Source organism: Rhinoderma darwinii, chromosome 5 (genome assembly GCF_050947455.1).
Source record: "Rhinoderma darwinii isolate aRhiDar2 chromosome 5, aRhiDar2.hap1, whole genome shotgun sequence".
NCBI lineage: Eukaryota > Metazoa > Chordata > Amphibia > Anura > Rhinodermatidae > Rhinoderma > Rhinoderma darwinii.
Window position 1 is genome coordinate 154,104,478 of NC_134691.1, and position 27,476 is coordinate 154,131,953.

The 27,476-nt window shown below is 42.9% G+C and overlaps 1 protein-coding gene across 4 annotated transcripts in view; it reads right to left on the minus strand.

The window, feature by feature from the left end:
* The window catches only part of LOC142652767 (enoyl-CoA hydratase EchA19-like), a 78,192-nt gene extending 53,408 nt beyond the window's left edge, over nucleotides 1–24,784 (minus strand). Inside the window, exons 1-3 of one of the 4 annotated variants that reach the window (XM_075828442.1) lie at nucleotides 24,695–24,784; nucleotides 21,906–21,948; nucleotides 20,335–20,464 (exon numbers count right to left, since the gene is read on the minus strand). In XM_075828442.1, coding sequence (XP_075684557.1) covers nucleotides 20,335–20,464; nucleotides 21,906–21,948; nucleotides 24,695–24,741 — 220 coding nt within the window. In that variant the 5' untranslated portion in view covers nucleotides 24,742–24,784. Of the gene's footprint in view, nucleotides 1–17,870; nucleotides 17,951–20,334; nucleotides 20,477–21,905; nucleotides 21,949–24,694 lie in introns of those variants that run through there. The other 3 variants (XM_075828441.1, XM_075828443.1, XM_075828444.1) reach the window with 3 other exon arrangements.
* Nucleotides 24,785–27,476: the final 2,692 nt, after the last annotated feature.

The following is a 27,476-nucleotide window of genomic DNA, read 5'->3' on the forward strand; positions in this document are numbered from 1 at the left end:
CACTACTACTAACTAATTTTTTTACACATTTTATTAGATCATTGGATTGCTGGTACAATATACTGCAATATGTATTGCAGTATTGTTATTTTTACAGGCTTCTGTAACAGAAGGATCACTGTTCCTGTCCGTTAGTCCTGGGTGTCAGCTGTAATACACAGCTGACACCCGCAGCGTATAGAGCGGGCTCAGCAGGTGAGCCCACTCCATACATCATCCCCCGCACCTTGACGTGCAATTAAGTCATAGTGCGCAAAGGGGTTAATGCACAGCGGATGGTTCAAAGTGAATATTGCAATTTTCCACTGATATGCCAATTTAGTGAATAATATGTTGTGCCCAGTTTGTGCCACTGAAGACAAATACCTCATAAAACGTTAAGCGGGTTCTCTCGGGTATGGTGATGCCATATATGTGGGCGGAAACTGCGGTTTGGGCACGCTGCAGAGCTCAGAAGGGAGGGAGCGCCATTTTGCTTTTGGAGCGCAGATTTTGCTTGGTAATAGTTCTGTTTGCGGTTTTACTGGTATTTCAGTTTATAATGTGGGGGACATATGTAATCTGTGAGGAGTACATCAGCGCATAATAAGAGGGTATAATAATGCAGTAAATAAATAATAATTCATAGATATGTGTCCGGTGTCGCACTGATAAATGACGCCCAATCTTATCCGCTTTTTGAAAACACTGCACATTTAGCATCGTCATATTCTGAGAGCCAGAACTCTTTTCTTTTTTCTCCACCGGAGCTGTGTGAGGGCTTATTTGTTGCGGGACAATCTGTACTTTTCATTTGTACTATTTTGGGGTACATGTGATTCTTTGATCACTTTTTATTAAATTTTTTTGCAAGCCGGGTGACCAAAAACAATTCTGAATTTAATTTTTGGCGGCGTTCACCGTGCGCTATAAATGACAATTTTACTTTATTTTGCGGGTCGGTACGATTACGGCGATACCATATGTACCGTATATAGGTTTCTTTATGTTTTGCAGCGTTTGCGCAATAAAATCACGTTTTTAGAAAATAATTCTTTTTCTGTCACCATATTCGGAGAGCCATAACTTTTTTATTTTTTAGTTAAAAAAAAGCTGTGTAAGGGCTTGTTTTTTGCGGGACGGGTTGTAGTTTTTATCGGTATTATTTTCAGGTACATGCGACATTTGATCACTTTTTATTCTCTATTTTGGGAGGGGAGGTGACCAAAAATATAGCGATTCTGGTGTTGTTTTTTATTGGGTTTTTTTTGGGGTGCTCATCGTGCGGGGAAAATAACATTATAGTTTTATAGTTGGGGTCGTTACGGACGCAGTGATACCAAATATGTGTACTTTTTTTAACGTGTTCATTTTTTTCCTATAATGAAAGTCTTATTATAGGAAAAAAAGCATTTTTTGTTTACATAACTTATAACTTTTATTTTTACACTTTTTTAAAAACATTTTTATTACCTTTTTTTTTTTACTTTTCCCACTAGGAGATTACGAGACTTGCAGACTTGATCGCTGCTAGAGTACATTACACTACCTACGTAGTGTAATGTGTTCTAACTGTCATTGTGACGTGACAGTCACACTGACAGGAAGCCTAGGAGTACCAGCCGAAACCTGCTCTTCCTAGGCTTCTGTACATGGCAACCCAGAGGCCATTGTCTGGCCTACGATTGCCACGACAAGCATCGGCAGCCCCCACAATCACTTTGTGGGGGCTGCCGATGTGCTTCAAACCCCTTAAATGCGCCGATCGCAGTCGGTCGCTTCATTTATGGGGTTAATTGCCGAAATCAGCGGCGATGGTCCGCTGACCAGCAAGACTGGAGTGACAGCTGATCTTCTGGTTCCCGGACACTGTCCGTTAAGACAGTGTGCGCCGGGAACCGCTCCGCAACTGTACGTCCTGGTGTGGGAGGTAACCTCTCTCCAGGACGTACAGTTGCGGCGCAGCGTGGGAAGACGTTAAATACATTATATTAACCCCTTCCCGCATTTTCACGTAGTTACGTGATGGGAACTGGTGTTTTAACGCAATTCCACTTAACTATACGTGAAGGAGATGGAGCTGACTCAGGAGCTGAGCCAGCGACATCACCGCCGAGTGACAGCTGCATGTTACAGCTGACACCCTGAGGTATCGGCCAGGACCGGAGCTAGCCTCCGATCCGTCCGATTAACCCCTCACATGCTGCGTTGAATAGAGATCGCAGCATGTGAGGAGTTTATAGCCACCAGCACCCCAGCAACGTGATCGCTGGGTTGCCGGTGGCTGCAAAGGTGATCGGAGGCCTAATACTTACCTCCCGGTCTGCCAGCAACGAAATCCTCCTATGCCCCGCTCGTCGGCGGGGCCTAAAAGGCTTCCGATACTATCGGCAAGATGGCGCCGGCTCAGAAGCTGAGCCGGCGTCATCAGCAGTGGGTGTCCGCTGTATGTTACGGCGGACATCCCGCTGTAAAGGCAGGAACTGGAGCTAGTTCCGATTCCTGCCATTAACCCCTTCGATGCAGCGATCCAATGCGATCACTGCATCAAAGTGGTTTGTATCAAATCGGCAGCCTGCCATGCGATGGCAAGGCTGGCGATTGCTACTATGGCAACAGGAGGCCTATCTGCCATTACGGAAGCCGATTAGGCCCTGTCCGGAGGCGGAGCCTGATCGGCTTGCTGTCAGTGAACAACTAACAGTTCTAACACATTGCACTACATAGGTAGTGCAATGTATCAGAACATCAAACAAACAGTTGGACCTTCAAGTCCCCTAGTGAAACTAAAGAAAAGGGTAAAAAAAAAAAAGGAAATATTAAAGTTCTCAAAAATACAATAAAAGTTTCAAGTAATAACATAAAACACAATCGCCCTTTTTCACTTATCAAGTCATTTATTATAGAAAAAAATAATAGAGCCATACATATTTGGTATCGCCGCGTCCATAACGACCTGAACTATAAAAATATTATGTTATTTATTCCGCACAGTGAACGCTGTAAAAAAAAACTAAAAAATACTGACATAATTGCTATTTTTTGGTCACTTTGTCTTCCAAAAAAACAATAAGGGTATGTTCACACGGCCTATTTACGGACGTAATTCTGGCGTTTTAACCCCCGAATTATGTCCGAAAATGCGGCTCGATAGCGTTGGCAAACATCTGCCCATTCATTAGAATGGGTCTTACGATATTCTGTGCACACGGTCATTTTTTTTACGCGCCGCTGTCAAAAGGTGGTGCGAAAAAAAGACGCCCGCGTCAAAGAAGTGCATGTCACTTCTTCAGACGTAATTGGAGCCGTTTTCCATTGACTTGATGGAAATGCAGCTCCAATTACGTCCGTAATGGACGCAGCGAAAAAGCGCCTCAACATGCCGTTATGGCTGAAATTACGGAGCTGTTTTCTCCTGAAAACAGCCCCGTAATTTCAGCCGTTACAGACGCTGCCGTGTGAACATACCCTAAAAAGTGATCAAAAAGTCGCATGTACCCAAAAATGGTACCTATACAAACTATAACTCGTCTCGCAAAAAACAAGCCCTCATACAGCTCTGTCGACTAAAAATTTAGAAACCTATGGCTCTCACAACTTGGCGACAGAAAAAATACATTCTCTTTACAAAAGTGATTTTATTGTGCAAAAAGTTGTAAAACATAAAAAAGTGCTATAATTAGGCATCGCCGGAATCGGACTGACCCGTAGAATAAAGGTAACATGTAATTTCTAACGCATGGTGAAAGCTTTATAAAAAGAACTAAAAAAATATGCTGTTTTTTGGTCACCTTGCCTCCCAAAAAAAGGATAAAAAGTGATCAAAAAGTCGCATGTACCCCAAAATGGTAGCAATAAAAACAACAGCTCGTCCCGCAAAAAAACAGCCCTCATACCACTACGCCTATGAAAAAATAAAAATTAGTTAAAGAGGCTCTGTCACCAGATTTTGCAACCCCTATCTGCTATTGCAGCAGATAGGCGCTGCAATGTAGATTACAGTAACGTTTTTATTTTTTAAAAACGAGCATTTTTGGCCAAGTTATGACCATTTTTGTATTTATGCAAATGAGGCTTGCAAAAGTCCAAGTGGGCGTGTTTAAAGTAAAAGTCCTACTGGGCGTGTATTAGGTGCGTACATCGGGCGTTTTTACTACTTTTACTAGCTGGGCGTTCTGACGAGAAGTATCATACACTTCTCTTCAGAACGCCCAGCTTCTGGCAGTGCAGACACACAGCATGTTCTCGAGAGATCACGCTGTGACGTCACTCACTTCCTGCCCCAGGTCCTGATTCGTGTCGGCCACATCGGCACCAGAGGCTACAGTTGATTCTGCAGCAGCATCACCGTTTGCAGGTAAGTAGCTACATCGACTTACCTGCAAACGCCGATGCTGCTGCAGAATCAACTGTAGCCTCTGGTGCCGATGTGTCCTCGCTCGTCCTCTGCAATAGCAGATAGGGGTTGCAAAATCTGGTGACAGAGCCTCTTTAAGGCTCCAATAAGTCAGGAAAGAAAAAAATATGCAGTTGTGCCGACCCGAGGGGAACATTTCTTCTGTTTCAAGTGGCGAATTATCAAGGCCCCTAAAATTAGGGAACCAGGAAGGGGAGGGCCCAAACATATCTGCTGGAAGCGAGGGCACCCGTATTAAACCAGGACAACACTTTCCCAGCAAAATTCCCCAAACTGCAAAGATGCCGAGTGTGGGCCAAAAGGGGGATAAGAAAGGACATAATTTATCAGTGCGACACTGGCCTGTGCAGAAAGGATTGTGTCACAGCGTAACACACATCTATGGATTATTTTATTGTTTTTGTTTACCCTATTATACCACCTGACTATGCCCCTTATATACTCCGCCCGGCTTACATGTACCCCCACATTATAAACGGAAACACCAGTAAGACTCCAAACTAAACTACTACCAAGCAAAATCCACGCTCCAAAAGCCAAATGGCGCTACCTCCCTTCTGAACCCTACAGTGTGCCCATACAGCCATTTACTACCACATATATGGCATCGCCATACCCGAGAGAACCCTTTTAACAATTTTTGGGGTGTGTGTCTCCAGTGGCACAAGCTGGGCATGACATATTTCCCACTGAAATGGCATATCTAGGGAAAATTTTTAATTTTTACTTTGCACCTTCCGCAGCGCATTCATTTATGTAAAAGACCTGTGGGGTGAAAATGCTCACTACACCCCTTAATAAATGCCTTGAGGGGTGCAGTTTCCAAAATGGGGTCACTTCTCAGCAGTTTCTTTTATTATTTCACATCCGAGCCTCTGCAATTATGATCCAATACTTTGTAAAATTGCCAAATTAGGCCTTAATTTACATGGTACTGTTTTACTCCTGAGCCTGGTCGAATATCAAGGCAAAAGATTAGGGCCACACGTAGGGTGTTTCTAAAACCGGGAAACACAGCATAATAATAAGAGAGCGATCTTGTTATGGTGGCACAAGCTGGGCACCACATATAGGCATATCTATGGAAAAAATCCCATTTTCACTCTGCAACATTAAGTGCACACCAATTTCTGCGGGGGTAATATGCTCACGACACCCCTAGGTGAATACCTTGAGGGGTGTAGTTTCCAAAACGGGGTCAATTCTGGGGGGGATACACTATTTTGGTCCCACAGGGACTTTGCAAATGCGACATAGCGCCCAGAAACCAATCCAGCAAAATCTGTACTCCAAAAGCAAATGGCGCTCCTTCCCTTCTGAGCCCTACTCTGTGCCCAAACAGCAGTTCATGACCACATATGGGGTATTGCCGTACACAGAAGAAGTTGCTTTACAAGTGTTGGGGTGCTTTTTTTCATTTATTTGTTGAGAAAATGAAATATTTTCAGCTAAAACTTATTGAAGAAAAAGGATTTTTTTTATTCTCACTGCCCAATTCTAATAAAATCTATGAAACACCTGTGGGGTTAAAATGCTCACTACACCCCTAAATGAATTCCTCAAGGGTTGTAGTTTCGTGAATCTAGTCACTTTTGGGGAGTTTCCATTGTACTGGTACCTTAGGAGCTTTGCAAAAGTGACATGGTGTCAAGAAACCAATTCAGCAAAATCTGTGCTCCAAAAGCCAAATGACGCTCCTTCCCTTCTGATCCTTGCCGTGTGCCCAAACAGCAGTTTATGACCACAAATGGGGTATTTCCGTACTCCAGAGAAGTTGCTTTACAAATGTTAGGGTTCTATTATTCCTTTATTTGTTGAGAAAATGAAACATTTTGAGCAAAAGCTACGTCTTATTGGAAAATAAGGATTTTTTTTATCTTCACTGCCCAATTCTAATAAAATCTCTGAAACCCCTGTGGGGTCAAAATGCTCACTACACCCCTAGATGGATTCTTCAAGGGGTGTAGTTTCCTAAATTGAGTAATTTTTTTGGCGTTTTCACAGTTTTGGTCTCCGCAAACCATTCCTGCTAAATTTGAGCTCCAAAAGCCAAATGGCGCTCTTTCCCTTCTAAGCCCTGCCCTGTGTCCAAACAGCAGTTTATGACCACATGTGGGGTATTGTTTTACTCGGGAGAAATTGCTTTAGAAATTTTGTGGTGCTTTTTCTCCTTTAGTCCTTGTGGAAATTAGAAAAAAATTAGCTAAACCTACATTTTCTTTGAAAGAATGTCGATTTTCATTTTTCACGGCCTACTTCCAATAATTTCTGCAAAAAACCTGCGGGGTCAAAATGCTCACTATACTCCTAGATAATTTCCTCAAGGGGTATAGTTTCCAAAATGGGGTCACTTTTGGGGGGTTTCCACTGTTTTGGCACCGCCTTTCAAACCTGACATGGTGCCTAAAATATTTTCGAATAAAAAGGATGCCCCAAAATCCTCTAAGTGCTCCTTTGCTTCTGAGGCCTGTGCTTCAGTCCATAAGTGCACTAGGACCACATGTGGGATATTTCTAAAAACTGCAGAATCTGGGCAATAGATATTGAGTTGCATTTCTCTGGTAAAACTTTCTGTGTTACAAAAAAAAATAGATGAAAAATGAATTTCTGCAAAAAAAAAAAGGGAAAATTTCACCTCTACTTTGTCTTAATTCCTGGGCAACGTCTAAAGGGTTAAGAAACTTTCTAAATACTGTTTTGAATACTTTGAGGGGTGAAGTTTTTAAAATGGGGTGACTTATCGGGGGTTTCTAATATATAAGGCCCTAAAATCCGCTTCACAACTGAACTGGCCCCTGTAAAAATAGTCTTTTGAAATTTTGAGAAACTGCTGCTCAAGTTCTAAGCCGTGTAACGTCCTAGAAAAATAAAAAGGATGTTCAAAAACATATGGGGGATGTTAATTAGCACCAATTTTGTGTGGTATTACTATCTGTCTTACAAGCAGATACATTTGCATTTCGAAAAATGCTAATTTTTGCAATTTTTCACTAAATTTTGGTGTTTTTCACAATTAAATACTGAATGTATCGAGCAAATTTTGCCAGTAACATAAAGTCCAATGTGTCACGAGAAAACAATCTCAGAATCACTTGGATAGGTAAAAGCATTCCGAAGTTATTACCACATAAAGTGAAACATGTCAGATTTGAAAAAATTGGCTGTCCTGAAGGCCAAAACAGGATGTCCTTAACGGGTTAAGAACACTCGCCCCCCCTCCCCATTATAAATGGTGACAGCAGAGTGTCCCTCATTAACCACACTATTTATTCACGGAACTGAACATGCTGTTAAGGACCAGCCCCGTGAATGTACGGCATAGTGATGACGCAGACACAAAAGTCATAATTTACGGCAATTGCCAAGATCAGAGATAACTGAGATCCCGGCTGTTTCACCCGCTAGATGTCAGTTAACAGTGATGACGGCATCTAAGTGATAAAAACAAAGTGATCCACTCATCATCGATTCCCGCCAATAGACGGCGTGAAATAAAACAAAAAGTACAAAAACAATAACGCAATTGTTTTGTTTTTTTTGCCATTACGCCCTTAAAAAAAATATAAAAGTCAAAAGCGAACATATATGTACAGGTCATCCAGAGCAAGTGACGCTCTTTGTAACCACTCTCCAATCTGGCCAAAAGATTAGGGCCCCCCTTTATTCATTTAGTATTCCCTAACAGGGTATATGAAGTTGGGTCTTCTAAACTAGACAGCCCCTTTATGAAATATGCTAATAAATATTAAACACACTAGTATAATGATAAAGAATTCTTTTTTAAAAGAGTATTCGTATAGTACATGAATAATGAATATTCCAACTAAGCTAGTACACTCCTTCAGACTATAACTAATAGTGAATTGCGCAGAATTTGGAATGACCAATGCAATGTGAAATATATGTTCAAAATAATGAGTACATATAAATCCAAGCTAAAAAGATTGACATTCCCCAATCTATTCATAAGAGAGAGCTCAATGACGCAATTCAAACACCTGCCATAATGATGCAGCGCACAATGGGAAAACACAAACCCTGCCATGATCTGAACTTCTTACTCAGGGTGTAGAGTTGTGTAGTTCAGCACTTTGGAGACATCCAAGCAACTAGGACATGTAACATCTTAGCTATGTGGTTCCTCCCTTTTTTAAATTTTAGTGTTAATTGTGTTTGGATCTTTTTCAGATCAGATACAACAGATGAACGCAACATAAATCCAATAGATTAAATTCACATTGTTTCATATAGAGGTCTGAATGAAACAACGAGAAAATCACATTAGCGGTTTCACACTGAGTGTAACTTTAACCCCTTCCCGACATTTGACGTACATGTACGTCATGGAAAGCATTGACTTACCGCAAAATGCCGTACATGTACGTCAAATGTTTGGCACCGGCTCAGAAACTGAGTCGGTGCCATCATCACCGGATCTCAGCTGTATCTTACAGCTGACATCCGACTGTAACGGCGGGGACCGAAATTAGCTTCGATCCCCGCCATTAACCCCTTAAGTGCAGCGCTCAAACGCGATCGCTGCACTTAAGGTGTTTGCAGCTCATCGGCGCCCCAGCAATAAAATTGCCGGGGTTCCGGTGGCTGCAATTGCAACCAGAGGCCTAATACTGGCCTCCCGGTCTGCCTAGCACCGAAGCCGGTCAAGATCCGCCCGGCGGCGGAGCCTGATCGGCTTCCGTAGCTGCCGGCAAGATGGCGCCGGGTCAGGAGCTGATCCGGCGTCATCAGCGGTGGAAGTCAGCTGTACTGTACAGCTGACATCCACCTGTAACGGCAGGAACCGGAGCTAGCTCCGATCCCTGCCATTAACCCCTTCGATGCAGCAATCGAAAGCGATTGCTGCATCGTAGCGGTTACTAGCAGATCGACAGCCCTGACAGGCAATCGGGACTGGCGACTGCTGTTATGGCAACAGGAGACACAATGGTCTCCTGCTCTGCCATTACGGAAGCCTATTAGGCCCCGCCGGGAGGCGAAGCCTAATCGGCTTGCTGTCAGTGAATGACTGACAGATCTAATACATTGCACTACATAGGTAGTGCAATGTATTAGAGAAAAAAAATCTGACCGTTGGACCTTCAAGTCCCCTAGTGGGACTTGAAGAAAAGTGTAAAAAAAAAGTATAAAAAAGTGTAAAAAAAAGTGCAAAAAATAAAAGTTTGAAAACAATAAAAGTTTCAAGTAATCAAATAAAACACAATCCCCCTTTTACTCTTATCAAGTCCTTTATTATTGAAAAATAATAATAAACCATATGTATTTGGTATGGCCACGACCGTAACGACCTGAGGTATCAAAATATTGTATTATTTATTGCACGCGGTGAACAGCGTAAAAAAAAACGTAAAAAACGTTACCAGAGTTTCTGTTTTTTAGTCACTTTGCCCTACAAATATTAGAATAAAAAGTGATCAAAAAGTCGCACGTATCCAAAAATGGTACCTATAAAAACTATAGCTCGTCCCGCAAAAAACAAGCCCTCATACACCTCCGTCGACAAAAAAATTAAAACGTTATGGTTCTCACAACTTTGCGACAGAAAAAAAATACATTCTTTTTACAAAAGTAATTTTATTGTGAAAAAAGTTGTAAAACATAAAAAAATGCTATAAATTAGGTATCGCCGGAATCGTACTGACCCGCAGAATAAAGTTAACATGTAGTTTATAACGCATGGTGAACGCTGTATAAAAAAAAACGAAAAAAGCTGTGCCAGAATTGCATTTTTTTGTTTACCTGGCATCCCAAAAAATAGGATAAAAGGTGATCAAAAAGTCACATGTACCCCAAAATGGTACCAATAATAACTACAGCTCATCCCGCAATAAACCAGCCCTCATACCGCTACGTCTATGAAAAATAAAATTAGTTATGGCTCCAAGAAGTCAGGAAATAAAAAAATATGCAGTTGTGCCCGAGGGGAACATTTCTTCTGTTTGAAGAGGCGATTTATCAAGGACCTAAAATTAGGGAACCAGGAAAGGGAGGGCCCAAACATATCCGCTGGAAGCGACGGTGCCCGTATTATACCAGGACAACACTTCCCAGCAAAATTCCTCAAACTACAAAGGTGCAGAGTGTGGACCAAAAGGGGGATAAGAAATTACACCATTTATCAGTGCGACACTGGCCTGTGCGGAAAGGATTGCTTCACAGCGTAACACACATCTATGGATTATAAAAAAAAATTCATACCACCTGACTATGCCCCTTATATACTCCGCCCCGCTTACATGTACCCCCACATTATAAAACACCAGCAATACTCAAACAAATTTAGTACCAAGCAAAATCCGCTCTCCAAAAGCCAAATGGTGCTCCCTCGGCTCTGAACCCTACAGCGTGCCCAAACAGCAGTTTCCTTCAACATATATGGCATCGTCATACCCGGGAGAACCCTTTTAACAATTTTTGGGGTGTGTGTCTCCAGTGTCATAAGCTTGGCATGACATATTTGCCACTGAATGGCATATCTAGGGAAAAATATAAATTTTTACTTTGCACCATCCGCAGTGCATTCATTTATGGAAAAGACCTGTTGGGTGAAAATCCTCACTACACCTCTTAATAAATGCCTTGAGGGGTGCAGTTTCCATAATGGGGTCACTTCTCAGGGGTTTCTTTTTATTATTTCACATCTGAGCCTCTGCAGTTGTGAACCAATACTTTGTAAATCGCCAAATTAGGCCTCCACTCCGCATGGTACTCTTCACTCCTGAGCCCTGTCATATGTCCAGGCAAAAGATTAGGGCCACATGTAGGGTGTTTCTAAAACCGGGAAACACCGCATAATAATTAGAGGGCTGTCTTGTTATGGTGGCACAAGCCGGGCACCACATATTGGCATATCTATGGAAGAAAATCCCATTTTCACTCTGCAACATCGAGTGAACACTAATTTCTACAAAACACCTGCAGGGTTAAAATGCTTACTACACCCCTTGGTGAATGCATTGAGGGGTGTCGTTTCCAAAATGGGGTCACTTCTGGGGGGTTTCCACTGTTTTGGGCCCACAGGCGCCCAGAAACCAATCCAGCAACATCTGCACTCCAAATGGCGGTCCTTTCCTTCTGAGCCCTGCCGTTTGCCCAAACAGCAGTTTATGACCACATATGGGGTATTGCCGTACTTGGGAGAAATTGCTTTACAAATTTTGGGTTCTTTTTTTCCTTTATTTGTTGAGAAAATGAAAAAATTTGCGCTAAAGCTACGTCTTATTGAAGAAAAAGGACTGTTTTTATTTTCACTGCCTAATTCTAATAAATTCTATGAAACGTCTGTGGGGTCAAAATGCTTACTACACCCCTAGATGAATTCCTCAAGAGGTGTAGTTTCCTAAATGGAGTCCCTTTTTGGGCGTTTTCATTGTTTTGTCCCCTCAGGGGCTTTGCAAATGTGACATGGCCTCCGCAAACTATTCCTGCTAAATGTGATCTCAAAAAGCCAAATAGTGCTGTTTCCCTTCTAAGCCCTGCCGTGTGTCCAAACAGCCGTTTATTACCACATGTGGGGTATTGTTTTACTCGGGAGAAATTGCTTTACAAATTTTGTAGTGCTTTTTCTCCTTCAGTCCTTCTGGAAATGAGAAAAAATTAGCTAAACCTAGATTTTTTTTGAAAAAATGTAGATTATTATTTTCAGGGCCTACTTCCAATATTTTCTGCAAAAAAACTGTGGGGTCAAATCGCTCACTATACCCCTAGATAATTTCCTCAATGGGTGTAGTCTCCAAAATGGGGTCACTTGTGGGGGGTTTCCACTGTTTTGTCCCCTCAGGGGCTTCGTAAATGTGACATGGCCTCCGCAAACCATTCCTGCTAAATTTGAGTTCCAAAAGCCAAATGGCGCTCTTTCCCTTCTAAGCCCTGCCGTGTGTCCAAACAACAGTTTATTACCACATGTGGGGTATTGTTTTACTCGGGAGAAATTGCTTTACAAATTTTACGGTGCTTTTTCTCCTTCAGTCCTTGTGGAAATGAGAATAAATTAGCTAAACCTACATTTTCTTTGAAAAAATTTAGATTATCATTTTCACAGCCTACTTCCAATAATTTATGCAAAAAACCTGTGGGGTCAAAACGCTCACTATACCCCTAGATAATTTCCTCAATGGGTGTAGTCTCCAAAATGGGGTCACTTGTGGGGGGTTTCCACTGTTTTGTCCCCTCAGGGGCTTTGTAAATGTGACATCGCCTCTCAAACCATTCCTGCTAAATTTGAGCTCCAAAAGCCAAACGGCGCTCTTTCCCTTCTAAGCCCTGCCGTGTGTCCAAATATCCATTTATTACCACATGTGGGGTAGTGTTTTACTCGGGAGAAATTGCTTTACAAATTTTGCGATGCTTTTTCTCCTTCAGTCCTTGTGGAAATGAGAAAAAAAATCGCTAAACCTACATTTTCTTTGAAGAAATGTTGATTTTAATTTTCACGGCCTACTTCCAATAATTTCTGTAAAAAACCTGTGCGGTCAAAATGCTCACTACACCCCTAGATAATTTCCTTGAGGTGTCTAGTTTCCCAGATGGGGTCACTTTTGGGGGATTTTCACTGTTTTGGCACCGCAAGAGCCCTTCAAACCTGACATGGTGCCTAAAATATATTCTAACAAAAATAAGGCCCCAAAATCCACTAGGTGCTCCTTTGCTTCTGAGGCCGGTGCTTCAGTCCAGTAGCACGCTACGGCCACATGTGGGATATTTCCTAAAACTGCAGAAACTGGGCAACAAATATTGAGTTGCATTTCTCTGGTAAAACCTTCTGTGTTATAAAAAAAATTGTATTAAAAATTTATTTCTGCAAAAAAATATGAAATTTGTAAATTTCACCTCTACTTTGCTTTAATTCCTGTGAAATGTGTAAAGGGTTAAGACATTTTCTAAATGCTGTTTTGAATACTTTGAGGGGTGAAGTTTTTAAAATGGGGTGACTTTTTGGGGGTTTCTAATATATAAGGCCCTCAAAACCACTTCACAACTGAACTGGCCCCTGTAAAAATAGCCTTTTGAAATTTTCTTGAAAATGTGAGAAATTGCTGCTAAAGTTCTAAGCCTTGTGAGGTCATAGAAAAATAAAAGGATGTTCAAAAAACGATGCCAATCTAAAGTAGACATATGGGGGATGTTAATTAGCAACAATTTTGTGTGGTATTACTGCCTGTCTTACAAGCAGATACATTTAAATTGAGAAAAATGCTAATTTTTGCAATTTTTCACTATATTTTCGTGTTTTTCACAATTAAATACTGAATGTATCGACCAAATTTTACCACTATCTTAAAGTCCAATGTGTCACGAGAAAACAATCTCAGAATCGCCCGGATAGGTGAAAGCATTTCAACGTTATTACCACATAAAGTGAAACATGTCAGATTTGAAAAATGAGGCTCTGTCAGGAAGGTCAAAAGTGGCTAAAGAGGGAAGGGGTTAACTGTTAAATTTGGATAAGATCATTAAATCACGATAACATTGTTGCTTTCTGGACTGTATTGCAAGACTATTGGTCAACCAACTGGGAAATGCACTGTGAAGAGTAATGTTAATGCTACAGCATACAAAGACATTTTAGACAATTGTATGCTTCCAACTTTGTGGGAACAGTTTGGGGAAGGCCATTTTCTGTTCCAGCATGATTGTGCCCCAGTCACAAAGCAAGGTCTATAAAGACATGGTTGGGTGAGTTTGGTGTGGTGGAAGTCGAGTGGCTTGCACAGAGCCCTGACCTCACCCCACCAAACACCTTTGGGATAACCCTCTCATCCTACATCAGCGCTTGACCCTACAAATTCTTTTTTGGCTGAATGGGCAGAAATTCCAAGAGATGCTCTAGAATCTTATGGAAAGCCTTCACAGAAGAGTGGAAGCAGTTATAGCTGCAAAGGGGCTTTGTAATGGGATGCCCGACACGCTCAAATAGGTGTGATGGTCAGGTGTCCATATACCATTGGCCATTTAGTGCAACTATTGTTATATTCACCTGATCAACAATGTTTGAAAAATGATAATTCACTGATTTGCATTGTTAGAAAAGTATTCACTACAATGACTACAATATTTTATTTTTAAGAAACATAACTTCATAGTGTTTGTTCATGGTTTTTTGTCTTTACTTATGACGGATTCATTTTGAAAACTGAAAGATATTAAGTTATCATGAAGAAAACTGCTTTTTAATATCTTACTTCGATGTTGAGATATTGTTGTTGGAGTCTGAACTATTGAGAGATTCTAGAGACAATATTTCACCTTCTGATTTCTGTCTGGCACAGGGCCTGTAGATTAATGAGTCAAGGTGCCACCCGGGGATGGTGTGAACCCACTTTGTCACCAAGGGACTTGACTTAGGGTTAAACGGGGGAGTGGAGTCTAAGGGTATGTTCACACGGCGGGGGTCCGTAACGGCTGAAATTACGGGGATGTTTCAGCCTGAAAACATCCCCGTAATTTCAGCCGTACCGGCATGTGCAGGCGCTTGAACGCCGCGTCAATTACGGCCGTAATTAGCGCTGCTATTCATTGGAGTCAATGAATAGCGGCTCCAATTACGGCCAAAGAAGTGACAGGTCACTTCTTCTACGCGGGCGTCTATTTACGCGCCGTCATTTGACAGCGGCGCGTAAATATACGCCTCGTGTGAACAGACAAACGTCTGCCCATTGCTTTCAATGGGCAGATGTTTGTCAGCGCTATTGAGGCGCTATTATCGGGCGTAATTCGGGGCAAAAGCGCCCGATTTACGTCCGTAAATAGGCCGTGTGAACATACCCTAAAGGAAACCCTGGTTTACCGATTAATCCCTTTACAGGAATCTGGACTTTGCTGCAAAAGAACCCCAGGTCGGTACCCCCAGAGAAGTCTCCCTTAAAGTCCTCTTACACGGCCCATCCTGGGCCCAGGACTTCAACTCTGCTCCGGACATCATGGTCTATATATGGACAGTGATGTTGGAGGCTTCCACAGAGCCAGTGTACCGGAGAGGAGCCTCTTCTACCGCTCTGCCCGGGACTTCAGCTCTGCTCCGGACATCATTATCCATATATAAATACAGTGATGTCGGGAGCAGTGCTGTGAATAGGGCCTAGTGGGAGGAGGCTCAGGAGCACACATAGAATCCGTAGTCAGCGTCTGATGTTGCCGGCTACGGATTCCAACAGACAACGAGCGGGGACTGACTAAGTAGAAGAGACGAAGGAGCAGCAAAAGAGGGAAGAAGACTACAGCATAGCAAGCGAACGAACGCGTGCAGTAAAGTAAATATAATATATTGAAAAGTTTTTTTATTATGTTAAAAGGAACACATATAAAAAAGTTCTTTATCTTTACAGGTACAATTTAAGTGTACATATTACCAGCATATGTATGTGTATGTGTATATATATATATATATATACATACACACACACACAAAGCCAGACACGTGTGTGCGTATATATATATATATATATATATATATATATATATATATATATATACACTGTGTGTGTGTATATATGTGTATATCTAATCACACGCACACGTATACCACACAAAGAAAGACAACATATAGACACACAGGCACATATATACATCACATAGACACACGCACATTTTATATATATATATATATATATATATATATATATATATATATATATGCACATAGGCAAATATACACATACAAACAGCATAGACATTCTTCAGAACTCGCTTACCTGCTCCATTATTGGACAGTTTTCTTGCAGGGGGCGGTGCTACGCTCCCCACTTGCTCTAAGTGCAGTTAATCTTTTGCTGCCTCTACACCTGACCCCTGTGTGTGTGGACATGAGCCGAGGATATGGTAATGGTGTCAGACTGATCCTACCCTGGCCAGCTTGCAGGTGAGCAAGATGGCAGGGTTGGCCAGGAGGCACCCCCTAAATGCCTGAAGAGTGCATCGTCCTGTTGTACAGGTGGCACACCCCTGAGGCCGGCCAGAACTTCAGTCTGATAAACTTCTCCCAACTACGGCTTCGTTCACATATGCGCTAGGATCCCGTTCCATTGGAGCTTTCCCGTTCCGTTGGAGCTTTCCGTCAGAACGGGAGCCTGACTGACACAAACCTTTAGTTTCCGTTTGTGTCAGTCAGGCTCCTGTTCCGATGGAAAGCTCAGATGGAACGGGACCCTAACGCAGATGTGAACAAAGCCTTATTAGTCAGCTCTCTCCGATACTGATAGAGCTTTAAACATCTCCAAAGTAGATGTATTAGTCCCACAGAATCACGGAGGCAGTTCGTGCAAGTATCAGCCTCCTTCCTTTAAATCCGAAACAAGAATTGGGGAGTATAATACAGCCTGTGGACTGTATACCAGTTTGATATATTCCATGTTGCCATAAAATTAAAAATTCTGTTCCAACTTTTTTTGTGAAGCTGCCCAATGACACTTCTCAAAGCATCTATAAATATGTTCATCAGCAACTATATATAAATTCATGATAATCTTTTTTACCCGTGCATCTAAAAGTATTCAAAAATACTGAATTTCTCAAAGACAAATCAAGAAAGCTTGGCTTGTGCAACCAAAACGTGTCGGACATTACAAATATCTATATATAGATCCTGTCGGTAAATCGAATAGTGTTTTCAAATGGAAGTATGGTTTAATTACGCTATTTTCAAGAACTTGATCCAGCCTCTAAATTCCATGCTTACACCAGAACTGGAAATCGGGTTTTAGATTTAAATGCTTACATTTCCTATCCCATTAAGGGGTTAAAGTATTATATCCCCTAACACCACATCAATTCCTAACAGTTAACTAAACTTTTTGTTGCATGTGATAAGTAGGGTAAATACTAACCGTATTCTGAAATGGGAGAAGGCTGCACCCCCGCCAATCAACTGATTTGAAGGAGCCGCAGCGCTCATGTGGGCGTTGCTTCCCCAACATTTCAATCTGCTTGTACTGTGAATCACCGGCACACTCGTAGCGCCGATCCACACCCCACCGATCAGGACTGGAAAACCCCTTAAATCTAGTAATTTAGTTTTTTTTCTTCCTCTCTCGATTCCTTAGGGGGGGTGGGTTGGATAAGGGTTATTTGTAGTAACCTTTTTTGATATGTGATTTGTATTGTATTTTCATTGAATTAAAAAAAAAAAAAAAAATCTTTGCAAAAGCAGTATTTTTTTAATGTGACGATGCAGGGATAAAAGGTTGTGTACCCTTAATATAGAAAACCATATCCAAAGGGTGTCTTCATATAGCTTAACACCCGTAGAACTTAAATATGCATTCTCTTTCTACTACAGATCACTTGCATGTACCAACTCAGATCACCTACCCACCATCTATGGTAGTTTCTAGAACATGTAGTGCTTACACCATGCAGCCCTGTAACTCAGCACTCACATCAACTCATGCAAAAGCATTTCAGTAACCATGCCGGCTCACATACATACCTAAACATAAAATATCTTCTCATGTTGATGTACCTTTTTGTATAGATCTGTTCGCATATCCATCTACAAAGCTGTACAATGTGCAGAGTTCAATAAGTCTGTCAGGCTGAGCAGGGAATGATGTAATGTGCATAGTTCACTCAGTGTCACATGAGCTTGAGAAAACACTTTACCTGTTTATAATCTAGACCGCCATTCTCACAGCACAGTCCTGCATAGGCCACTATCATTATCTAAATACCATTGCAGAAATTAAAGCAGTTGTGCAGGCTATCTCCTCAAGGACTAGGTTTAATTTACCCCACACATTTCAAATTACTGTTATAGTTGCCCTGTTCACAGTTTTTTTGCAGGCAGAAAAACCTGGCTCAAAATTCCTGCCTACACTTTCTTGCTGCGGTTTTTGGCCACGGCCATTGAGCACCGTGAGCAAAAAGTGCCGCGAAAAACGCTTTCTCTGTCTCCCATTGATTTCAATAGGAGGTCAGAGACGGAACCGCGGGAGGAAAGATCACGCGGCTTTTTAGAAAGCCTCCATCTCCCATTGAAATCCATAGGAGACGGTTTCGGATGTTGCTGCTTCCGCGTCAAAATCAGCTGCAAAAAACTCAGAGTGAACTGTCCCTTAAAAAAAAAAATGAAAATATTTATTTAAAAAAAAAAGCCGAAAACTAAAACAGGATGCTGCTTTTATTACAATCTCTGTCTTTCTTAACGGGGCATTCCCATCTTACACACTTATGGTATATCCAAAGGACGTGCCATACATGTCTGATAGATGCGGCTCCAAGATCTAAAACCCGCACATATACCGAGAACGAGGGTCACATAACCCCGCTTTCTCCGAAGCGGCGGGTGCTGGCCGCAGATTACAGGCGGAGATTAATGGAGAAATTGCCACGCATGCGTGCGTATCACTCCATTCTGTTCAATGGTAGTTATGGAATCAGCCAACCAAGCGCTGCATGGCCATTTCTGTAACTCCCATAGAGTAGAATGGAAAGAACTACGCGCATTCGCATCACCCTTTCCATTAGTCCCGCCTGGAATCTGCGGCCAGCGGCTGCCACTCCAAACAAGACGGGGTCGGTTGACCCCTGTTCTCGGTATAGGTGCGGGTCACATAGCTGGGACCCACATCTAACAGACATTTATGGCATAAAGATCGAAATAACCCATTAAAGGAACCTGGTTTATTCTAAGTTTATAATATGGGTAAAAAATATAGTTCATGTAAATCTTTATTTCTTCCACCACCAGGCACATCTCTCTCTCCATTGTAGGTTGATACAAACTATGGCTATTATACTGACTTCACAGTTCCCACTCACTGTGAACCGCTAATGAAAGGGCATTCACACTAATGAGAAAGTATCTGGGAAGCCGAAATAGTGTCACATGACCTGGATGCCACCAGAACAGAAGGGCTGGGGGGTATTTATAAGAACCACAAGCACTTCTGCCACCCCTGCAGATTGAGGAAGAGAAGAGCCGGACTCGTTGAATTGAGTGAGGACTGTCAAGAAAAATACGTTGTCTCTTAGGGTATGTTCACACGCAAACACAAAATACACCTGAAATTACGGAGCTGTTTTCAGGGGAAAACAGCTCCTGAATTTCAGACGTTTTTGCAAGTACTCGTGTTTTTCGCGGCGTCTTTTACGGACATTATTGGAGCTGTTTTTCAATAGTCAATGAAAAACGGCTCCAAAAACGTGCACTTCTTTTTCGCGGGCGTCTTTTTACAAGCCATCTTTTGACAGCGATGTGTAAAATTACACCTCGTCTGAACAGAACATCGTAAAACCCATTGCAAGCAATGGGCAGATGTTTTCAGGCGTAATGGAGCAGTCTTTTCAGGCGTAATTCGAGGCGTAAAACGCCCGAATTATGTCTGAAAATAGGCCGTGTGAAAATACCCTCATTCTTAATCAAAATGCACCTCATTCATTTTCAATTGGGGTTCCGCCCTGTTAGAATGCATAATTCATCAGCTTCCTCTACTTGCATTCATGGACCACTAGTGCAATGATCATGATTGATCAAAGCCCCCTCTAAGGGTCAGTTCACGCAGAGTTTTTTTTGTGATGATTCTGATGTGAAAACCGCGTCAGAATCAGCGCCAAAAAAAGTCTGAAACCGGCCTCCTATTGATTTTAATGGGAGGCGTTTTTTCCCTGCTCGTGCTTTTAGCCGCTCACGGCAAAAAAAGCGACACTCACGTTTTTCCCGTGGTTCTGTAAGTGACCACCTATTGAAATCAATGGGAAGCAGAGAAAACATTTTTCTCTGCCTTTCTTGCCTGCGGCGCTCAATGGCCACGACCAAAATACTTGCATGTGAAAGTCACATTAGTGGAACAGAACAGAATAAAGATACCCAAATAAATACCTTCAAGGTAGTATACAATTACAATATAAAATTTATTCTAATGATGTAGTAAAAGATTGCCTTTGTTTAAACGTCTCAAACCTAAAAAAAAACAGCGCCCACGAACCTGTCTGATGTGACCCGTCAGAAGACTTGGACAATAATCTCTTCTTACAGGAAAGCACAGCTCCAGTTGACAGGATCCAAGGAGATGTACGGCTCCAGAGTTGAACTCCGATTGCAGGTCGCAATAGCATCTTAATGTATAACTGAAAATGTTCAGTCGTTGCAATTAAAATATTTCATTTACGTGAGATCCAGTTTGGCACGTAGCAGTAACTAAATTAATGAATCCAAATCTAACTAAACTACTAAAATAATGGTGAAGTTCAAGTAAAAACAGACAAGTAGAACTAAAACAGGAATTTGGCTAAAAGATACGTATATCAGTGATTACTCAGGGATGCCGTATTCCCACACTGAAGATTTTGCATGTATATTTTTAAGACCAAACCAGGAACGGAACCTAAACAGAAGAAATATATAAAGAAAGGACTTAAGCCATGTTTATACAGGGCCGATACGACACAGCGTATTCACCCAGGAGCCCGTAGGGAATTATGGAAAAAAAAGACCAAATTGAGATGCAATTTTTCGGGCAGGTAAAAAAAGTAATATTATACTTACCCCGCTCTCCATAGTCATGGCGACGCGTCCCTCTGTTGTCTGTGCAGCCCGGCCTCCTGGGATGATGTTTCATCCCATGTGACCGCTGCAGCCTGTTATTGGCTGCAGTAGTCACATGGGATGAAATGCCAACCCAGGAGGCAGTAAAACATTGTGTGTTGCAACTTTTGCAGCGGAATCCAAGCCAGTGACAGGCTGCAGCGGTCACATGGGCTGTAGCGTCATCCAGGGAGGCCTGACCGGATGGCAAAGGAGGGATGCGTCACCATGACAATGGCCTAGGTAAGTATGGATGTTTTTTTTTTTATTATTATTTCTACGCTGCTTATCGAGGTGGAAATTCCAGCCAAAAACCGCCCCACAATTTGGAACGGGTATTCGGACAGAATGTGCTGCGGGTTCCAGGTCAGATACGTTGCATAGTTTTTATGCAGCGTATTCGACCCATGGGAGCCCGACCTTATACTTCTTCAGAAGTCAATAGGACTTCAGTAGAGGCCACGCAAAAATAGGAGAGGCCATACATTAAAAGAAAAAGCTGACCTGCTCTGATTATTTCTATTTTAGTATAACGTGAGCAAAATAAATCACGGGGTATTTCTATAATTTAGGGTTCTGGAGGTGCAGTTATTGTATACGGTCTGGGCAGTCAGTCTCACTAAAAATGGGACCAACATCATTGTTTCATTCAGCTTTTCTATAGTTCCTAGAAACACAAATAAAAAAATGCGCCTACATGTGAAGCATGCGTGTTTGCTAGGAAAGTCGGGTGGTTCTCAACCCATAAAGTCAGTATCTGCTTGGCCATAAAGGATTCTGTGATACATAATATAAGGCTCCAAGTTTGTGATGTCAGTTTGCAGAATATGCCAGGAATGCTCCCAATAATAGGCTGCATCTAATGGACTTTTTTTTAAGCCTTACAAACTATTTTGCTATATTAAATACGCCAAACATTACCATAGACTTATATTGACCCAATATATGCCAAAAGAGTGTGAGATAGACTACCTTTTTTTCACTGTACTGAAAAGTCCTTTTCAAACAGGGAATCCTAAAAAAAAAAACATATCGCGCATGTTATATATTTTTTACAATGAGGCTGGGTTCACACGACCTATTTTCAGGCGTAAACGAGGCGTATTATGCCTCGTTTTACGCCTGAGAATAGTGCTACAATACGTCGGCAAACATCTGCCCATTCATTTGAATGGGTTTGCCGACGTATTGTGCCGACGACCTGTCATTTACGCGTCGTCGTTTGATAGGTGTCAAACGACGACGCGTAAATTGACTGCCTCGGCAAAGAAGTGCAGGGCACTTCTTTGCCACGTAATTTGAGCTGTTCTTCATTGAACTCAATGAAGCACAGCTCAAGATTTACGAGCGTCACAGACGCCTCGCAAAATACGAGGAGGAGCTTTTACGTCTGAAACGAGGCAGCTGTTTTCTCTTGAAAACAGTCTGTCTTTTTACATGTAAATTACAGCTAGCGTGTGCACATACCCTGAGTGTCAATGGGTGACATGTAAGGGTATGTTCACACGGCCCATTTTCGGACGTTTTTCGGGCCATATACGCCAGAAAAACGGCCGAAGAATCGGAAGCAGAACGCCTACAAATATCTGCCCATTGATTTCAATGGGAAAACGGCGTTCTGTTCCGACGGATCGTTTTTTGCAGCGTTTTTTTACGCGTAAAAAAACGGCCGTGAAAAAGAAGTGCAGGACACTTCTTGGGACGTTTTTGGAGCCGTTTTCCATAGACTATTGAAAAAAGCTCCAAAAACGATCGTAAAAAACGCCGCGAAAGTCACGAGTCTGCCCATATATGGTATGTCCCTCGATCCCCTGAGACGCCATCCAAAGGGCATCCCCCCTTCTCATTTTCCCCTTGAATGCTGCGATCAGCTTTGATCGCAGCACTCAAGGGAATAGCGGTGGAGATCATAGGTTTCTCTCATCTCCACTGTTGGAGCGGTGCTGCGGCTGAGTAACACAGCCATTGCCCCGCACCTGACAACAAGTGTGTGCGCGTGGTCAGCATGAGGTGATGCGGCCGGCACTGCACGAATGAGCGGCGGTGCAGGCACTGAAGACAGACAACTTGGGAGTGTTTTGCAGTGCGCCCACCAGGTTCTCGGTCTTCAGTGATGGTGCGTTGCATCACCCCATGCTAATTGCACACGCACACTTGTCAGGAGCGAGGCAATGGCTGTATTACAGCCACAGCCCCGCTGTAACTACATTCATGTGTTACAATACTAAGCTGTGCAGCCGCACATGAAGTTAACGGTATCGAAACTGTTGAGGGTGCACGGCATCAAAATAGTATCGATATTTCGATGCATCGTGCAACCCTAGTCTGAACGCCATCGTGTTTTTACACTTTGTAATATAGTTTGTGCTTATATAGAGTTCTATACACATGATTTTTAGGCTGAGTTCACACGGGGCGGATACGCTGTGTAAAAGCACGCAGCGTATCCGCCCTGTACGACGCAGGGAATTCCAGCTGAAAGACCACACCGAACTGTGCTACTGCGAAAAACTGTTGCAGGCCGGCCTCCTGGGATGACGTTTCATCCCAGGAGGCCGCTGCAGCAGCGGTCACATGGGATGTAGCATCATCCCAGGAGGCCTGCCCTCTGACGTCATCCAAGCCGGCCTCCTGGGATGATGTGATTGGCTGCAGCGGTCACATGGGATGAAACATCACCTCAGAAGGTCGGCCTGGAGGAAGAAACACAGACTTCTGTGTAAGTATAAGATTATTTTTTCTTCCCGAGTTGCGTTTTTGCGGCGGAATCGCTGCGAACCACACACAAAAAAAAACTGCTATTTGTTCCGGCTTCTACCTCGCCATTGAATTCAATGGGGAAATCCCACAACAAATAAGAAGCGTTTACGCAAATATAATTGACATGCTGTAGAATAAAATTCTGCACCACAGGGCAATTTCTGAGCGTTTTTTTCTAATCCGTATTTACGCAGCCTGTGGATGAGATTTATTATCTCATCCACTTTGCTGCTACTGTATTTGCTGCAGATATTCTGCAACAAATTCCATTGCGGAAAATTCACAGTATTTACGCAAGGTGTGAACTGACCCTAACAGTTTGAGGTATTTTTGTTCAGTAATGGGAAAAAAGGCCACAAGAGTTACACAGAAAAAGTGTTGAAATTCAATACAACCCAGCAGTTGTGAAAAACTTTTTCCAATAAAAACGTATAAAACACATTTTACAAAAACAGGATAAATATAAAATTATGTTTTTCCTATCTATTAAGAGTCATCTGGAATATTTGTACTAAGACGGGTTTTTAAATGCAGAGCGGTTTCCGGTGCAGTTTTGTGACATGGTTTGACTTCAAGTTAGGATACTCGCCGATTTCGCCGCAAAGTAACGTCAAGACGTATGAACATAGGCAGTTTCCCCTTGTAATGAATGGGGCGTTTTTAGTAGGAGTTTTTCACGCTAATTTTGGAGCAGTTCCCATGCCAGAATCTGAAACCAGGCAAGTGGCTGAAAATAACACTACTATAATATAATTTATGCCAGTTTTTGGTGGAAATTATAAATCTGGCTGCTGTGGCCATGCCCCCTTTCCACAAAAATGGCAAGTGTGGCATAAAAAGTCCTAAAGTCTTATTTTGCACAGCAGACTTCACTTCCTCCTCTTGGTGCCTATAGCTAATGTGCTTTAGTATTTGTGCGTTACTGAGGGGATAGAGTGACACTGACAGGGTTAATGCATGCGGCACTGGGTAGCTGGCGAGCGGTAACAGACGGTTCTCACCTGCTCCGTATACTTGTACGCGCTAGAAATCGAGAGAGGCAAAACATTAGCAGCACAAAGAACTGGAGCGCTCACTATTGGCTGAGGATGGTCATGTGACTGAATGCGCCGCAGCATTTCCGGCAGCTGTAGATCACGGCTCGTATTCGTCTTTTGTGCGGGTGTGACGTCACGTGCAGGGAGCTCCTAAATACTCTTGTGTTGTGCGCTGTGTGACGTTATACAAGGCTGCAATGGATGTAGAGGAGAGCATAGTTATTTTATTTAATCTGGTGAATCTTCCAGAGCAGGGCGAGCTTTATACATTATACTCTAGCTGTGTTGTGCAGGTATTGAATACCTCCCGTGTGACACCCTACTTTTGTGTTCAGGGTCTGTTCGTCGGCAGGTTTCCGTCTTTTCGACGGAATTAATAGCGTAGTCGACTGCGCTATTGAGGCTCTGTTCACATTTGCGTTGGGGTTCCGTCGGAGGTTTCCGTCAGAACGGGACCCTGAGCAGACACAAATTGACACCGACGGAAAGCAGATGTTTCCGTCTCCATCACCATTGATTTCAATGGTGACGGAGCCGGTGCCCCTGGTTTACGTTTGCCACTTTTGTACACCGGACACGTCGTTTTGCCGGAAGCAATAGCCTAGTCAACTACGCTATTGCTTCCTGCAAAATGACTGATCCGGTGCACAAAAGAGACAAACGGTGTCAGTTTGTGTCTTCTCAGGGTCCCGTTCTGACGGAAACCTCAGACGGAACGTCAGAACGGGACCCCAACGCAGATGTGAACAGAGCCCGATTCCATCTAAAAAACGGAAACCTGCCGGAATGGTGACAAACGGAACCCATTAGCAATGTTTCCGTCACCATTGATATCAATGGTGATGCAAACAGAAGCTAAGGTTTCCGTTTGCCTTTCCGTTGAGGGGTTCTCCCGACGGAAAGGTCTGACGGAACCCCTCAACGGAAAGCCATCGCTGATGTGAACAGGTCCGTAACCCAACGGAAGGGCTACACTGATGTGAAAACACCTAGGTGCTGCAGTTTTCTCCTGCGGACATTCTGGGCAAAAACCACCACAGTTTGGTGCATTTTTTGCCCGTAATTCCCTGAGACGCACTGGGTGGATACGCTGTGAGCTTTTACGCAGCGTATCTGCCCAGTGTGAACTCCGCACAAATGTGAAAAAGGATTTATTTCACCAAATATCTCAGTGCCACGTTTCATCCTCTCTGATCTATGAAGGCATGCCTGAGAATGCCTTCATGGAGAGGGTAAAACGTGGCAGTGAGAGATTTGGTAAAATAAATCCTTTTTTACATTTGGAATGCTGCTTCCCTGCCTATCTCTGTACTATATATATAGAAGTAAAAAAATGGGGCAGCACTCCATGGAATCAAGGACACTGGTAAGTCCAAACATTTCTTCCTTAGGCCGGGTTCCCACGGGAAGGATACGCTGCGTGAAAAACATGCAGCATATTCATTCCGAAAGTCGCACCAAATTGTGGTGCGTTTTTTCAGACTGAATTTTCGCTGCGGAAAGCTTTCGTAGGTTGTTGCTATGGCGACGCGTCCCTGCATCACAGTCCAGTCTGGCCTCCCTGGATGACGCAGCCCATGTGACCGCTGCAGCCTGTGATTGGCTGCAGTGGCGGTCACATGGGATGTAACGTCATCCCAGGAGGCTGGACTGCAGGAAGGAGGGGTGCATTCTGGGTAAGTATTATTATTTTTTACATTTTCCGTGGTTGCGATTTTTACAGCGTAATCGCTGCGTATACGCCGCAAGTCGCAACACTGGGCTTTCTGTTGCGGGTTTTGCATCCCCATTGAATTCAATGGGGAAAACCCGCAACAGAAAATCAACAAAAAAGCAGCATAAATTGACATGCTGCGGATTTACATTCCGCACCGCTGGACAATTTATTAACGTTTACGCTGCGGTTTATTTCCGCAGTGTGGGCATCAGATTTTCTGAATCTCATCCACTTTGCTGCTACTGTAAATGCTGCGGAATTTCCGCACAGAATTCCGTTGCGGAAATTCTGCAGCGTTTACGCTACATGGGAACGCAGCCTTATACAGTAGTGTCGCAGTGTTGGTTACACACAGGATGCGGTTTTATTTATGTGGGACACCACCCTATGGGACTACCATACCAGCCCAGTTGTATCCATATTTAATGTTCTTGATTTTCCATTTCGTTATCTTTTTATTTTATTTAGATCGCTGTTAATGTAAAGTAATATTTCCCTACCATTTACCGTTACGGCGGATTGTACGTTGTATGCATGCGCACTAATATGCCCCTATTCTCCCAGTATCTAAGATGGCCACTATTGCTTCCCCATACTTAGGCTGGATTTACACGAGCGTGTGCAAAAAACGCTGCGTTTTGTCCGCGCAAAAAACGCTGCGTTTTGCCCACGCAAAAGTACTTAACAGCTCCGTGTGTCATCACATATGATGCGCGGCTGCGTGATTTTTGCGCAGCCGCCATCATTATGACACTGTTTGTATGTTTGTAAACAGAAAAGCACGTGGTGCTTTTCTGTTTTCATTCATAGTTTTTACTGCTCTTGCGCGAATCACGGAAGTGCTCCAATGGGTGCGTGATGCGCGAGAAACGCTCAAATATAGGACATGTCGTACGTTTCACGCAGCGGACATGCGCTTCGTGAAAATCACGGACCGTCTGCATGGCCCCATAGACTAACATAGGCCCCTGCGAGGCGCGTGAAAATCACGTGCGTTGCACGGACGTATTACACGTTCGTGTAAATAAG